General features: G+C 40.8%; 2 protein-coding genes across 3 annotated transcripts in view; one reads left to right on the plus strand and one right to left on the minus strand.

Moving 5' to 3' along the window:
* The window catches only part of LOC139578713 (N(G),N(G)-dimethylarginine dimethylaminohydrolase 1-like), a 125,867-nt gene extending 115,086 nt beyond the window's left edge, over positions 1 to 10,781 (minus strand). Inside the window, exon 1 of one of the 2 annotated variants that reach the window (XM_071406672.1) lies at positions 9,568 to 10,781. In XM_071406672.1, coding sequence (XP_071262773.1) covers positions 9,568 to 9,645 — 78 coding nt within the window. In that variant the 5' untranslated portion in view covers positions 9,646 to 10,781. Of the gene's footprint in view, positions 1 to 5,620; positions 6,254 to 9,567 lie in introns of those variants that run through there. The other variant, XM_071406671.1, reaches the window with a different exon arrangement.
* Positions 10,782 to 10,983: 202 nt separating this feature from the next.
* On the plus strand, positions 10,984 to 13,923 carry LOC139578712 (CCN family member 1-like). Its single transcript, XM_071406669.1, has 5 exons — positions 10,984 to 11,249; positions 11,482 to 11,701; positions 12,086 to 12,430; positions 12,553 to 12,755; positions 12,892 to 13,923. Exons 1-5 carry the CDS (start codon positions 11,202 to 11,204, stop codon positions 13,192 to 13,194), a joined length of 1,119 nt encoding a protein of 372 aa, XP_071262770.1. The 5' UTR covers positions 10,984 to 11,201; the 3' UTR covers positions 13,195 to 13,923.
* Positions 13,924 to 14,217: the final 294 nt, after the last annotated feature.

Consider the following 14,217-nt stretch of genomic DNA (forward strand, 5'->3'; position numbering starts at 1 on the left):
GAATTGTATTATTATTATTTTTTACTCATTTTTATCTGATCTTTACAGGAAAATACCACTGGCACTATCTGATGTATGGAGACATTTCACTCCAGTAATGTAGAAGGAAAAGCTGTGTACATTTGCAAATACTGTATGTAGTCAGAGAAATGCTGATGAATGTCTTGCTCGAGTTGTGTATGCAACTGGTTCACCTCTGATGCTCACAGGCAATGTGTATTGGAAGATATTTCTGAATGTTCTTTGCCTAGCATACACCCCTCCAACCAGACATGCTTTATCTACTAATTTGCTGGATGCAGAGTTCAAGTGAAGATCAAGCAAATCATAGAGAAAGCAGACTGTATTGCAATCATCTCTGATGGGTGGTCGAATGTTCGTGGGCAAGGAATAATTAACTACATAATTTCCACCCCATAACCAGTATTCTACAAGAGCACAGACACAAGGGACTACAGACACACCGGTCTCTACATTGCAGATGACCTGAAGGCAGTCATCAATGACCTTGGACCACAGAAGGTATTTGCACTGGTGACAGACAATGCTGCGAACATAAAGCCTGCTTGGTCTAAAGTGGACGAGTCCTACCCTCACATCACACCCATTGGCTGTGCTGCTCATGCATTGAATCTGCTCCTCAAGGACATCATGGTAATGAAAACAATGGATACACTCTATAAGAAAGCCAAGGAAATGGTTAGGTATGTGAAGGGTCATCACGTTATAGCAGCAATCTACCTCACCAAGCAAAGTGAGAAGAATAAGAGCACCACATTGAAGCTGCCCAGAAACACCCGTTGGGGTGGTGTTGTCATCATGTTTGACAGTCTCCTGGAGGGAAAGGAATCTTTCCAAGAAGTGGCAATATCACAGTCTGCCGATATGGACAGCCCCATCAAGAGGATCCTGTATTATGTATTTTGGGAGAGCGTGGTGAGCAGCCTGAAACTCCTGAAACCTATAGCAGTAGCCATTGCCTGGATTGAGGGAGACAATGTCATCCTGTCTGATGTTCAGACTCTGCATGCAGATCTAAGAGAAGAAATCCGTACTGCCCTGCCCACTTCACTGCTGCTCCAAGCAGAGGAAACTGCAGTTCTGAAATACATCAAAAAGCATGAAGACTTCTGCCTGAAACCCATACACGCTGCAGTGTACATTTTGGACCCCAAGTATGCTGGCAAGAGCATCCTGTCTGGTGCAGAGGTCAACAAGGCCTATGGTGTCATCATTACCGTGTCTCGCCACCTTGGCCTGGATGAGGACAAGGTTCTTGGCAGTCTGGCGAAGAACACTTCCAAGCAAGGGCTTTGGATGGAGATGCAATATGGCAGTCGTGACAAAATATCTCATCAGCCACCTGGTGGAAGGGACTTGGTGGATCTGAGGCTCTTTCCCCTGTTGCCTCCATCATCCTCCAAATCCCACCAACATCAGCCGCCTCAGAGCGCAACTGGTCCTTGTTTGGGAACACACACACAAAAGCACGCAACAGATTGACCAATACAAGGGTTGAAAAATTGGTGGCCAACCGGGCAAATTTGAGGCTTTTTGAGCCTGACAACGAGCCATCCTCAACAAGGTTGGAAAGTGACTGAAGTTGAGGCCTCAGAGTCTGATGTTCAAGAGGTGGACATTGAGGAGGTCCAGGGAGAAGACATAGAAGCCTGGGAGAAAGACAACCAAGCTCTAGTTTCTAGACTATCATTTTACAGATGTTGAAAACGTTTTTGGGAGATGCGATGGATCATTGGGGATCATTCAATATTCCCTTTCTTTTGTTGTTCAGTGAAATCATTCCATGTGAAGAGTCAACTCATTTAAATTAAAGTTAAATTCATAACTAAATAGTTATTTTTCTAGGATTTAATCATTTGCAATTATGTCCACTTATGATAAGGTAAGAGGTTTATGTTTCTGTCTCCATATGATATGTTAAATATATCCAATGCAAAAAACATTCCCATATATTCCCGTTAATTCCCACGAAACGTTTACACCTCTGAATATATCCCAAAATGTGCAACCTTAGTCAACAGACAGAGGACAGGGAACAGCACAGTTAGTCTACAGCCCAGGGTGCACATACAGTTGAAGTCGGAAGTTTCCATACACCTTAGCCAAATACATTTAAACTCAGTTTTTCACAATTCCTGACATTTAATCCTAGTAAAAATTCCCTGTTTTAAGTCAGTTTGACCTTTTAGGTTATGTCAATATAGGACTCGTTTTACTGTGGATATAGATACTTTTGTACCTGTTTCCTCCAGCATCTTCACAAGGCCCTTTGCTGTTGTTTTGAGATTGATTTGCACTTTTCGTACCAAAGTACGCTCATCTCTAGGAGACAGAACGCGTCTCCTTCCTGAGCAATATGACGGCTGCGTGGTCCCATGGTGTTTACTTGCGTACTATTGTTTGTACAGATGAATGTGGTACCTTCAGGCGTTTGGAAATTGCTCCCAAGGATGAACCAGACTTGTGGAGGTCTACAAATTTTTTCTGATGTCTTGGCTGATTTCTTTTGATTTTCCCATGATGTTAAGCAAAGAGGTACTGAGTTTGAAGGTAGGCCTTGAAATACATGAACAGGTACACCTCCAATTGATTCAAACTATGTCAATTAGCCTATCAGAAGCTTCTAAAGCCATGACATCATTTACTGGAATTTTCCAAGCTGTTTAAAGGCACAGTCAACTTAGTGTATGTAAACTTCTGACCCACTGGAATTGTGATAGAGTGAATTATATGTGAAATAATCTGTCTGTAAGCAATTGTTGGAAACATTACTTGTGTCATGCACAAAGTAGATGTCCTAACCGACTTGCCAAAACTATAGTTTGTTAACAAGAAATTTGTGGTGGTTGAAAAACGAGTTTTAATGACTCCAACCTAAGTGTATGTAAACTTCCGACTTCTACTGTAAATACTGTGCATATATTTAGTCTGTTCATATTCACACAGTATTCTTTATTAGGGTACACTATTAAGTAAACAGGCAGCAGAAATATCCCTGTCCATAGCCTGCTGTTAGTATAACCTATTGGTGTAATATGGACAGTATACCACAAAAATGACGTTTTGCTTTCAATGGACTGACATGCATTGCAGTAATCTGCTCTTTCTGTATGCAAGAGCCCTCTGCCTAGGAATTATGGCTGTTTCAATTAAAGCATCTATTTTGACAGATCAGATGATGAGATGCAGATGCTCTCTCATTACTGTGTGAGCTCTAGTACTCTGTGCAAACAGGGAATCACAGTTTACAATGTCATATCTTTTGACAGCTCACATCTGACTAGACAGCTGTCAGTATTAACCACATCAAAGATTATGGTAGACACATGTCTTTATAAAGCATTGCATTTTACAATATACATACTGTAAAGGACAATGCTCATCATCTACTCTTGTTATAGCTAACATAGGCTACTAATATCGAGTTCTGCCAGGAATCAGGAGGCAAATTTTACTGCTTCACTCATCTTATATGTATATACTGTATTCTATTCTACTGTATTTGAATCAATGCCACTCCGACATCGTTCTTCCCAATATTTTCACTACCAGTCAAAAGTTTGGACACACCTACTGTACTCATTCAAGGGTTTTTCTTTATTTTCACTATTTTCTACATTGTAGAATAATAGTGAGGACATCAAAACTATGAAATAACACATGCGGAATCATGTAGTAACCAAAAAAGTGTTAAACAAATCAAAATATATTTTATATTTGAGATTCCACAAAGTAGCCACCTTTTGCCTTGATGACAGCTTTGCACACTCTTGGCATTCTCTCACCAGCTTCATGAAGCACTCACCTGGAATGCATTTCAATTAACAGGTGTGCCTTCTTAAAAGTTAATTTGTGGAATTCCTTTCCTTCTTAATGTGTTTGAGCCAATCAGTTGTGTTGTGACAAGGTAGGGGTGGTATACAGAATATAGCCTTATTTGGTAAAATACCAAGTCCATATTATGGCAAGAACAGCTCAAATAAACAAAGAGAAACAACAGTCCATCATTAATTTAAGACATGAATGTCAGTCAATCCCGAAAATGTCAAGAACTTTGAACGTTTCTTCAAGTGCAGTCGCAAAAACCATCAAGCACTATGATGAAACTGGCTCTCATAAGGACCACCACAGGAAAGGAAGACAGAGTTACCTCTGCTGCAGAGGATAAGTTCATTAGAGTTAACTGCACCTCAGATTGCAGTCCAAATAAATACTTTACAGAGTTCAAGTAACAGACACATCTCAACATCAACTGTTCAGAAGAGACTGCGTGAATCAGGCCTTCATGGTCAAATTACTGCAAAGAAACCACTACTAAAGGACACCAATAAGAAGAAGAGACTTGCTTGGTCCAAGAAACACGAGCAATGGACATTAGACCGGTAGAAATCTGTCCTTTGGTCTGATGAGTCCAAATTTGAGATTTTTTGGTTCCAACCACCGTGTCTTTGTGAGACACAGAGTATGTGAACCAATTATCTCTGCATGTGTGGTTCCCACCGTGAAGCATGGAGGAGGAGGTGTGATGGTGTGGGGCTGCGTTGCTGGTGACACTTTCAGTGATTTATTTAGAATTCAAGGCACACTTAACCAGGATCACTACCACAGCATTCTGCAGTGATATACTATCCCATCTGGTTTGTTCTCAGTGGGACTATCACTTGTTTTTTTAACAGGACAATGACCCAAAACACACCTCCAGGCTGTGTAAGGGCTATTTGACCAAGAAGGAGAGTGATGGAGTGTTGCATCAGATAACATGGCCTCCACAATCACCCGACCTCAACCCAGTTGAGATTGTTTGGAATTAGTATGACCACAGAGTAAAGGAAAAACAGCCAACAAGTGCTCAGCATATGTGGGAACTCCTTCAAGACTATTGGAAAATCATTCCTCATGAAGCTGGTTGAGAGAATGCCAAGTGTGTGCAAAGCTATCATCAAGGCAAAGGGTGGCTACTTTGAAGAATCTCAAATATACAATATATAACACTTTTTTGGTTACTACATGGTTCCATATGTGTTATTTCATAGTGTTGATGTCTTCACTATTATTCTACAATGTAGAAAATAGTAAAAATAAAGAAAAAGCCTTGAATGAGTAGGTGTGTCCAAACTTTTTTACTGGTAGTGTATATATTTCTTAATTGCATTCTTTAACTTTTACATATGTGTGTATTGTTGTGAATTGTTAGATACTACTGCACTGTTGGAGCTAGGAAGACAAGCATTTCACTACACCCGCAATAACATCTGCTAAAAATGTGTACTTATGTGACCAATAAAATTTGAGTTGGACAGTGGTGAGTTAACCCTCATGTGACTGTGTGACCATATTATCTGGTCATCTTTCCAAGGGCGTTGGCGTTCTGATGATGGCTAATCACATATCCTTCCTTTGTAGCCTACTACTGTTACAATGTAGCTATAATCTCGATATGGGGTTGACAGTTATACATATACGATACATTAATACCAAAGATGACAACAGTAGTATATATCAATACTCCAAATAAAGAAATGGTCAACAGAGACATGTTTTTTTCTATAATATATATATATATATACATATTATATATACACACACACACTTTATTTACCTCTTTCCTTCTGCTCTCTGCCCCGGGTCTGGTGATCAGAGCGGTGTCACCGCAAACCACAGCGGCATCCTCCACGAACACGCAGTCCGGGAGTGACTCATCGGCGGGGAGTTCTATCACCTGCAGCCCGAGTTTGTGCTTCAGAACCCCAACATATACCTCATGCTCCTGCTGAGCTTTCACCAGGTCCACATCCAAAACGTTCATCCTCAGTGCCTCTTTAGCAAGGGATGAGGGGATAGCTCGAACAACGGCGTGAGTGAAGTTACCAAAACCTGTCATCACACCAGCCATGTTCCGTTCGCTGTTGTTACCCTCAAATTGCTCAAACAAACAGCTCGAACCGTAGCCTATGCTAAACGTATGAGAGAGCGAATGCTGCCGGTTCTCTTTCTGTTGGTTAACCTTTGTTTGATTTTCTTTGTTTTTCTTTTTTTATGTACTGAACTGACAGCTCCAATCCGGTCAAATAGGCAACAAGCAAGCAAGCGGTCTGATGACGTGCCCTAACAAATCATCACGTGTACCAATGTAGCAATTTCCAGTGAAGCGCACAGCAAAGCCCGACAATTGACCGTGTGGCTCTTAAACAGCGCAAGCACAGACGCGCTGGCTGTTACTTTGTAACAACTTTCTATTACTTTGTAACAACGTTTTACCATCGAGGAACAAATGGGTTACAATATCACCACAGTGTCTGGACTTAAAATAATGTAAATCAAGGCTAGTGTACAATCAGTAATCAAACCGTTATTAATATTTACAACCACCTGGGTTTTTCAGTCTTTTCATTCAAATGCCAATTATTTAAGAATGTGTACGTTCATTAACATAGTGTATTTTGAAAAGTTGAGAATGATGGTCGCTGTCATCTCTGGCTTGTTATTGCAATACCTGCCAGTTTAGCAGGTGCCAATGTCAACGCAAAACCAAAAGGAAAGAGGCTTCTCGGGGCTCTACTATTGACATCATTTCATACTACTGGTTGACAATAACCCATTCTCCCCTGACCCCAGCTCAGAACAAAGGGTGCTTCTTTGACACAGTCCAAGGACAAGGAGGTGCAGTGGCTATTCTGAGCCATTCACTTTCCGATACACCTGCCCAATTGTGTTCAGACTACAGTGTCCCCCAGCATATCAAAGTGTATGGCAATAAATGGAAATACCAGATATTCACAGTGAACAAAACACATATTTTAGAATCATTTCTAATGTCAGCATACACCAGCATATTATCGTCGCAGTATATGGGAATAACACATTTCACATCACCACTGAAATATGAACAAAGCACACATTTCATTTCGCTAATATTGGTCTTTTTAATGTAATAGTCATAAGAGACCCAATGAAAGGCATTCAACTGAAATGTGTCTTCCGCGTCATGGGAAAGGAGAGTCAAGAGTTCTTCAGCTTCTTATGGCCATTGAATGAAGGAGTGCATTGTATTTATCCTGTGCTGTGCTCAGTGTGCAGACTAAGCAGGGAAGATATTCCTATTTCTATTCTCTGTGGTGCCATCTAAGGAAGCCTCTGGGCTCAGCTTTGAATGGAATGTTTCTCCAGACTTCCTAAAGCACATTCTTCCACACCCCTGGACCAACGTTTGTATTTTCTTGTTCCAGATACACTCAATTATCCTGACTGGTCCAAACATTCCAGGAGTCCCGCATTCCATTTTCCACTCCTGGATGGACTACCTGCTCTGTCAACAAAAAAAACTCAGTCCTCCAATTTTTTTTCTCCATTCCACATTGTGTATGTCTGACTCTGTCTGGTACATTCTGCCCTAGAAAAATATCTCTCTCTCCCATGCTTAAGTGCTTGGGTTAGACTGAAGGAAACGGAAACCCCTCATAGGCACACCTGGTACATTCTGAGAATCTGTGTTTATCCTAAATGGCATCTTTTCCCTATGGGCCCAGGTCAAAAGTTGTCTGGTGTAAAGGGAATCAGGTACCATTTGGGACGCAGCCTCTGAGATGTACCATAAACATTTGTGAAAACCGAGACAACCCATACACCAGATCTGCGGTTGATTTAAACCTCAATAACAATACCAGCCTTTACTCTCTCTAGATCAATAAAAAGTCCTGCTAACACAGGGATAATATAGTTTTGAGTGGCAAATAACACTAAGGTTCTGGCAAAGGCGGCAAGTCTTTCAACTGAATCTAATGTAAATTACCCATTGCTCTGACACAACAGTAGTACAGTAGCACTGTGTTTAGCCTACCATTGTATAAATGGGGCACAGGGGCAGTCGCTCACCTATAACTCTTGCCCCCTGTCTAAAATGGACAGCTTTTGTGCAAGATGGCCTGACTGTTGTTTTGGAGTAACGTTATGCACCGCCTGTAAAAAAAACAAGTGTGCAGGAGAATACTAAAATGGCTGACATTCTCCACTCTATTATGGATTGGACTACAGTAGTGAGTTCTTCCACCATCCACCTACTTCAGATGCACTGACTGTCATTCCTTTGGCAGGCTAGGACACACAATAACAACACGCTGACTTCATAACACACATCTGTTAGGGCTGTAGGTAAAAGAAAGGACATACCAGGTCCAGGAATAGAAAGACCCAAGTATTATGGAAAAGGGCTCTCTTGTGACTAAGCACAGTGTGTGTACATAAGAACACCCCATAACTCACTGAGCTACCGTCCCAGAGTTCCATGAGCTGACATAGAGAGGAAGCTTCAACAACCACTACATGTTATCCTTTGTTTGAACAGGCTTACAATAAACAGCCAATCATATTTGGTCTTGTTCCGTTTTACACTAGTCTCTCTAGGACAATAGACTGGGATCCAGTGATTCATAAGGGGGACGGGGAAGAGGGGGATGGAAAATATCATCATTGCCATTACCACATGGATACACATTTCTAGCCCTGGTCGCCCTGGCGATGTTTCCTGAATGGGTAAATACAAGATTAATATCATTATGGGATGTTATTCAATGGTTCCATGGTGTACAGCACTGTTTCCTTTAACATACACTGTGTCCTTGTAAGGGAAAGAGGAAAGAATCAGAACAATATGCTGGCAAAGCAGAACAATCATAATCAGAAAAGCATCTTATTGAGCTCATGGGGTCAAACTCACCACACAGAGACTTACTGATGAGGTCATAATGGATATTGGAATGGCAGGATGGCATGGGAAACATTTGACATTAAGGGTCCATTCATGTTTGGGAAACAAGCATCATCATCACCATCACTTGGATGACATAAGTATTACTTGGGGCTAGATACAATACACACACACACCAACAACCAAAATAAACTAAATCCATATGGGCCCATGGCATCTGACACTCAAAACAAACAGACATTTGTTGATGCCAACTGTCAAGCTGTGACCTAATGCCAGTGTAATTTCATGAGCTTTAAAGATGTTAGTCTGGTTTAATGATGAAGAATCACAAGCTTTCAGATGAATGACAAATTATATAGCCCTCAGCTACATCAAAACGACTCAAACAATGAGGAAAAGAGTCACAACAGTGAGGAAAATGTTGACAACCCAATGGGCACACACTGGTTGAATACATGTTGTTTGCACTTCATTTCAATGAAATTACGTTGAACCAACGTGGAATAGACGTTGAAGTGACATCTATACCCAGTGGGAATGTCAAGCAAGTTAACCAAAGCATTACACCATCTAGTGTCTTAAACTGGAATTATGAAAATGTGGACAAATGAAAATAAAAATAAAGCAAGCCCACATCAAGATACAGAATATTAAATATCAATCGGGACCGAAATAATGATTGTCAAATTCCAACATCAAATGGAACGGTTACAACGGATGACGGATCAATTAAGATACTTCAATATATTTGCACACTATGAACAAAGTGATAAAGCAATAGCGTATACAAAACATTTTGAAACAAACGGATTAGCAAAGGTAAAGTAAGACAAACTCACCGGAGGAAGATTTCTCCGTGGTCTTGACAACCATTCTCCGTTAGTTATTTGTTCAGCGCTCTCAAAGTATCTCGTCATGTAAGTCTAAGGTATAAAGTTACTCAAAAAATATTTCCGTTCTGGTGTTTATGGTTATTACAAATAGGGGATTGTCATATCGTCCTTCGGTTAACAGTCTATTAACATTATTTTGGCAGGAAAAAAATAATGTTTTTCAAGCATTCTATAATCTTTGCTTTCTTGGTCAAATCCGGTTTGAAATGACTTCTAATCTTTGAATTTCTAAATTCTATCAAATGTAATTTATTTGAGACCCGAAGAATAGTAGGACTAGAAACTATTTGGGTATTTTCTCCCCAAACTAACATCGTATGTAGAAAATTGGATCACTGTAGTAGATTATGTTTTCAAACGTGATGGGCAGATTGCGTGAAAAGAAAATTAACCCAAGGAGGAATGCTAAAGAATATCCTGTATGAAGAACTTTAAAAACTCTTTAAACTGTCAGGAATGCTTTGTGGTTGGCTAGAGAAGGGGAGAAATATGTTAATAATGTAGGCTTCTGCCATACCAAATATGGCAATATTGTTACGTCTGAAGTCTGGTTCGCATCTGGAATAGTTTAGTTCTACGGAATAAAGGGGAGAGCGGGCCAAAAATAGAAACCATAAACTTTATTTCTCCCACTCTCAGACGAGCAAAGAAACTCCGAATACCGGGACTTCTCTCTCCTAAACTGTGTACAGTTACAGTAGCCTTAATTTAGAAAGCGGAAATAATGTCGCCTATTGATATATGGGCTATAATAAGACTTTCCCTTACAGAATGATTCTCATCATAAACGTATGAGAAGCACTGACAGCATGACAATATATGTTAATAGCCTTGGCAACTGTTGCACAAATTACAGCAAAAGAGGTTGTAAAATAATAACAAAGTTAACAAATCTATAACACGTAATAAAACACCTACATCAAAAGGATGAAAAATAAATCAAAACGACAATGTTACATTATCATATTTTTTATAATATTTCATAAATAATTATAATATATGTATATAAACCTATTACCCATAATGACAACAGCAGTCAAATGAATGGAAACAAACAGACCAAACTGCTTTAAAAAAAAGTTACATGTACCCTAACCCTACGGCCCATAACCTAAAAGCTGTGAGAAAACCAATAAAGAAAATAAAAAAGGAAGAAAGAAGGATAGTATCGAAGGGAAACAGCGAGGGGAAAATGTGTTCAGTTCAGGGAAAATGTAATTTAAGAAAAAAAAGTTAGACAGGGTGGTGCTTAGCTTGGATGGAAAACGCGCCAAGAAACATTCCTGGCATAGTTTTGGAACAGTTCAGCAGTCAGCCAACAACGACGTCAGCTTTCACTACAGTATAAAGGACAGGAGGTACTTAGCTTCAGCAGACTGCAACTTGCAACCAGAGCTAGAGCAACTCCTAAGCCTCTAACCAAAGATACTAAAAAACAAACCAAACCGCTACAGACGAGACGACTGACTGCTACACTTAGGATAAAAAGACACTTGCGAAGACTTAAAGCAATATTTCGAAAAGGAATAGCAAAAGAAGACAAATCTTATTCTTGAATAGAACAAGAGAACAAGGCAAATATGTTCATTTGCTCAATCGTCGTGATGTTTATTGGAACCTTCAACGTGGTAAGTTATTTTTTCTATAAATAATTTCAGTTTAAAGTTTCTTGTCTTTATTGTCTGGGAAATACAACATTGTAGAACACTGGTTTGTAAACCTATTGCCTTTTACTAAATCATTTCCGCACTGTTTGAATAACGAACTAAAGAAGCTATGTAAATATAACCTAAAAATGTCACTCTTTTAAGATGTTGGTTACAAAGTATCTATCATTAACGTGCTCGGTTATCCACGCAGGTCATTTCCTCCTCCTCCTGCCCCTCGGTATGCGAGTGCCCGATGGAGATTCCCAGGTGCGCACCCGGTGTGAGCCTCGTAGCGGATGGCTGCGGGTGCTGTAAAGTCTGCGCGAGACAACTCAATGAGGACTGCAGTCTGACCGAGCCTTGCGACCACACCAAAGGGCTGGAGTGCAACTTTGGGGCCAGCTTCGGAGCTATGCGTGGCATCTGCCGTGGTAGGTGTCTCATTCAAATCCTACTATGCAGTAAACTGATCTTAGGTCTGAATAATGTTAGTTTTAAAGTTTGTAACCTTGTTAAAGTAATAGGGTAGAGTTAAGATGAACTAGTGAGAGAAAAAGAGGACCATGTGATTTCAACTCTAAGGAATGTAACTCAGTGCCTCAGTCTAAACTCAGAAGTACAAACATCCTGCTCTAGTAGAAAGTGATCCCCCCCTCAGTGGCTCCTCTCCTTAGGCAGCCCTAGCCTAGAACCTTCTGAGGAATTTTTACAGTTAAACCAAGCCTCATCAGCCAGCATGTGATTTGTGATGTCTATAGCAGACGCTAGCCTTTTGAACAGAGGAATAACAGCCTTTTCCACTCTCTTCTCCTCAGCTAAGTCAGAGGGTAGACCCTGTGAGTACAACAGCAGGATTTACCAGAACGGAGAGAGCTTCCAGCCTAACTGCAAGCACCAGTGCACATGCATCGATGGGGCTGTGGGCTGCGTCCCCCTGTGCCCTCAGGAGCTCTCCCTGCCCAACCTGGGCTGTGCCAACCCAAGGCTGGTCAAGGTGGCAGGCCAGTGCTGCGAGGAGTGGGTGTGTGATGACGGCAAAGACACTGACATCATTGGCAAGCTGTTTGGCAAAGACAGCATGACTGACGAGTCAGAGAGCGACCTCACCAACAGGAATGAGCTCATCGCCATCGTCAAGGGAGGACTCAAGTCTCTACCTGGTAAGCAGCTTCTTTCTGGCAGCAGCCATTTTTTATTTCAACAATAACATGTTCCATTGCCTGAAATTTTCAAGCCCATACCGGAACAGTTTGTAATGTTTGTTTGATCTTTCTCCTTACAGCTTTCAGAGTCCAGCCTGAGAGCCACATGTTTGAGAGCCAGAAGTGTATTGTCCAGACCACTCCTTGGTCCCAGTGCTCCAAGACCTGTGGCACAGGCATCTCCACCAGAGTCACCAACAACAACAATGAGTGCAAGCTGGTCAAAGAGACTCGCATCTGTGAAGTGCGACCATGCACCCAGTCTCCTTACTCCAGTCTTAAGGTAAGCTCAAGCCACTAAGACTATACTATACTGAAACATGGCATACTATATATTTATTTTATTTTAAATAACACTGCTCAGCTTGTTTATGGAACATCTTGACTGACTGTTTCTCTCCCCTTGTTCCCCCTAACAGAAGGGAAAGAAGTGCAGCAGAACCAAGAAGTCTACCCAAGCTCAGAAGTTCACCTATGCCGGCTGCTCCAGCCTGAAGAAGTACAGATCCAAGTACTGTGGATCCTGTGTGGACGGCCGCTGCTGCAGCCCCCAGCAGACCCGCACCATCCGGATCAAGTTCCGCTGCGAGGACGGAGAGACCTTCAACAAGAATGTCATGATGATCGAGTCCTGCAAGTGCACCTTCAACTGTCCTCATTCCAACGAAGCCTCCTACCCCTTCTACAGACTCTTCAACGACATCCACAAGTTCAGAGACTAAATCAAATCTGATTGGGCTGAGAACTGACCACTGAGAGATCCCAAAACAACAACATTGACAGACCAATGGCAGTCCATCTAAACGCAGGGGTCCAACTTAACCGGCCAATGAACTATCAACTTCCTGTTGTAACTAGATTCCCAAGGAATTATGGGCTTACATCATGAGGACTTTATGAAGTGCACTGTCTGCTGTGACTGAATCAGCATTCTCAATTAAGATTCGCTTCATACTACTGGAGCATCATAGTAGCTTCGTTATGGAGCAAAATGTAAATGAACATGTGTAAATGACAACGTTAGTATGTTTAAATCAATTCGCTGTCTATATTTTCGACCAATACATACCAACCAGGCATGACCCCGAAAAACGTTTGACTTGTGTGTATATATATGTTGTATGGATATGCACATACGTAACTTAATTTAGTATACCATGATCCTGTAACCGAAGGAACCAAGACACCATGTTACTGTGGTTCCATTCCTTCCTGACATGGGCATATATGTTCATGTTTTGTGGCAGCTATCGAACTTCCCAACGTTATCAAGAAAGACAAAGTGAAACGTGAAATAAATGAATTCATGTTTTTATTATTGTTATTAATATTATTTATCAAAAAAATGTAGCTACTTTATTTGGATATTATGTGTCTTACTGGAATAAATTGTAAAAATGATTTAATTTTATATGTTAAAAAATAAAACATATTTATTTATGAAATGTAAACACCATCTTTGTTTCCTTTTTTGATCAAACTGAAGATGGGTGACCAACAACTATCAGGTTACTGAGCTGAACATCTTCGTTAGGATTAGTAAACAACAGTACATAAAGTACATGCATGTAGGATCATATAATACAGAGAGAGGGAGGTCAAACAAAGTCACAATATACAGTGGTGGAACTCCATTAGTGATACCATGGACATTCTCACTATAATGACTCCAACAGAGTGATCGTTCTGGGCTGATCTGTTCTCATATAACAGAGTTTTGCAGACCGTTTCCGGGTGTTGTGAAT

Source organism: Salvelinus alpinus, chromosome 6 (genome assembly GCF_045679555.1).
Source record: "Salvelinus alpinus chromosome 6, SLU_Salpinus.1, whole genome shotgun sequence".
In the NCBI taxonomy this organism is placed as follows: Eukaryota; Metazoa; Chordata; class Actinopteri; order Salmoniformes; family Salmonidae; genus Salvelinus; species Salvelinus alpinus.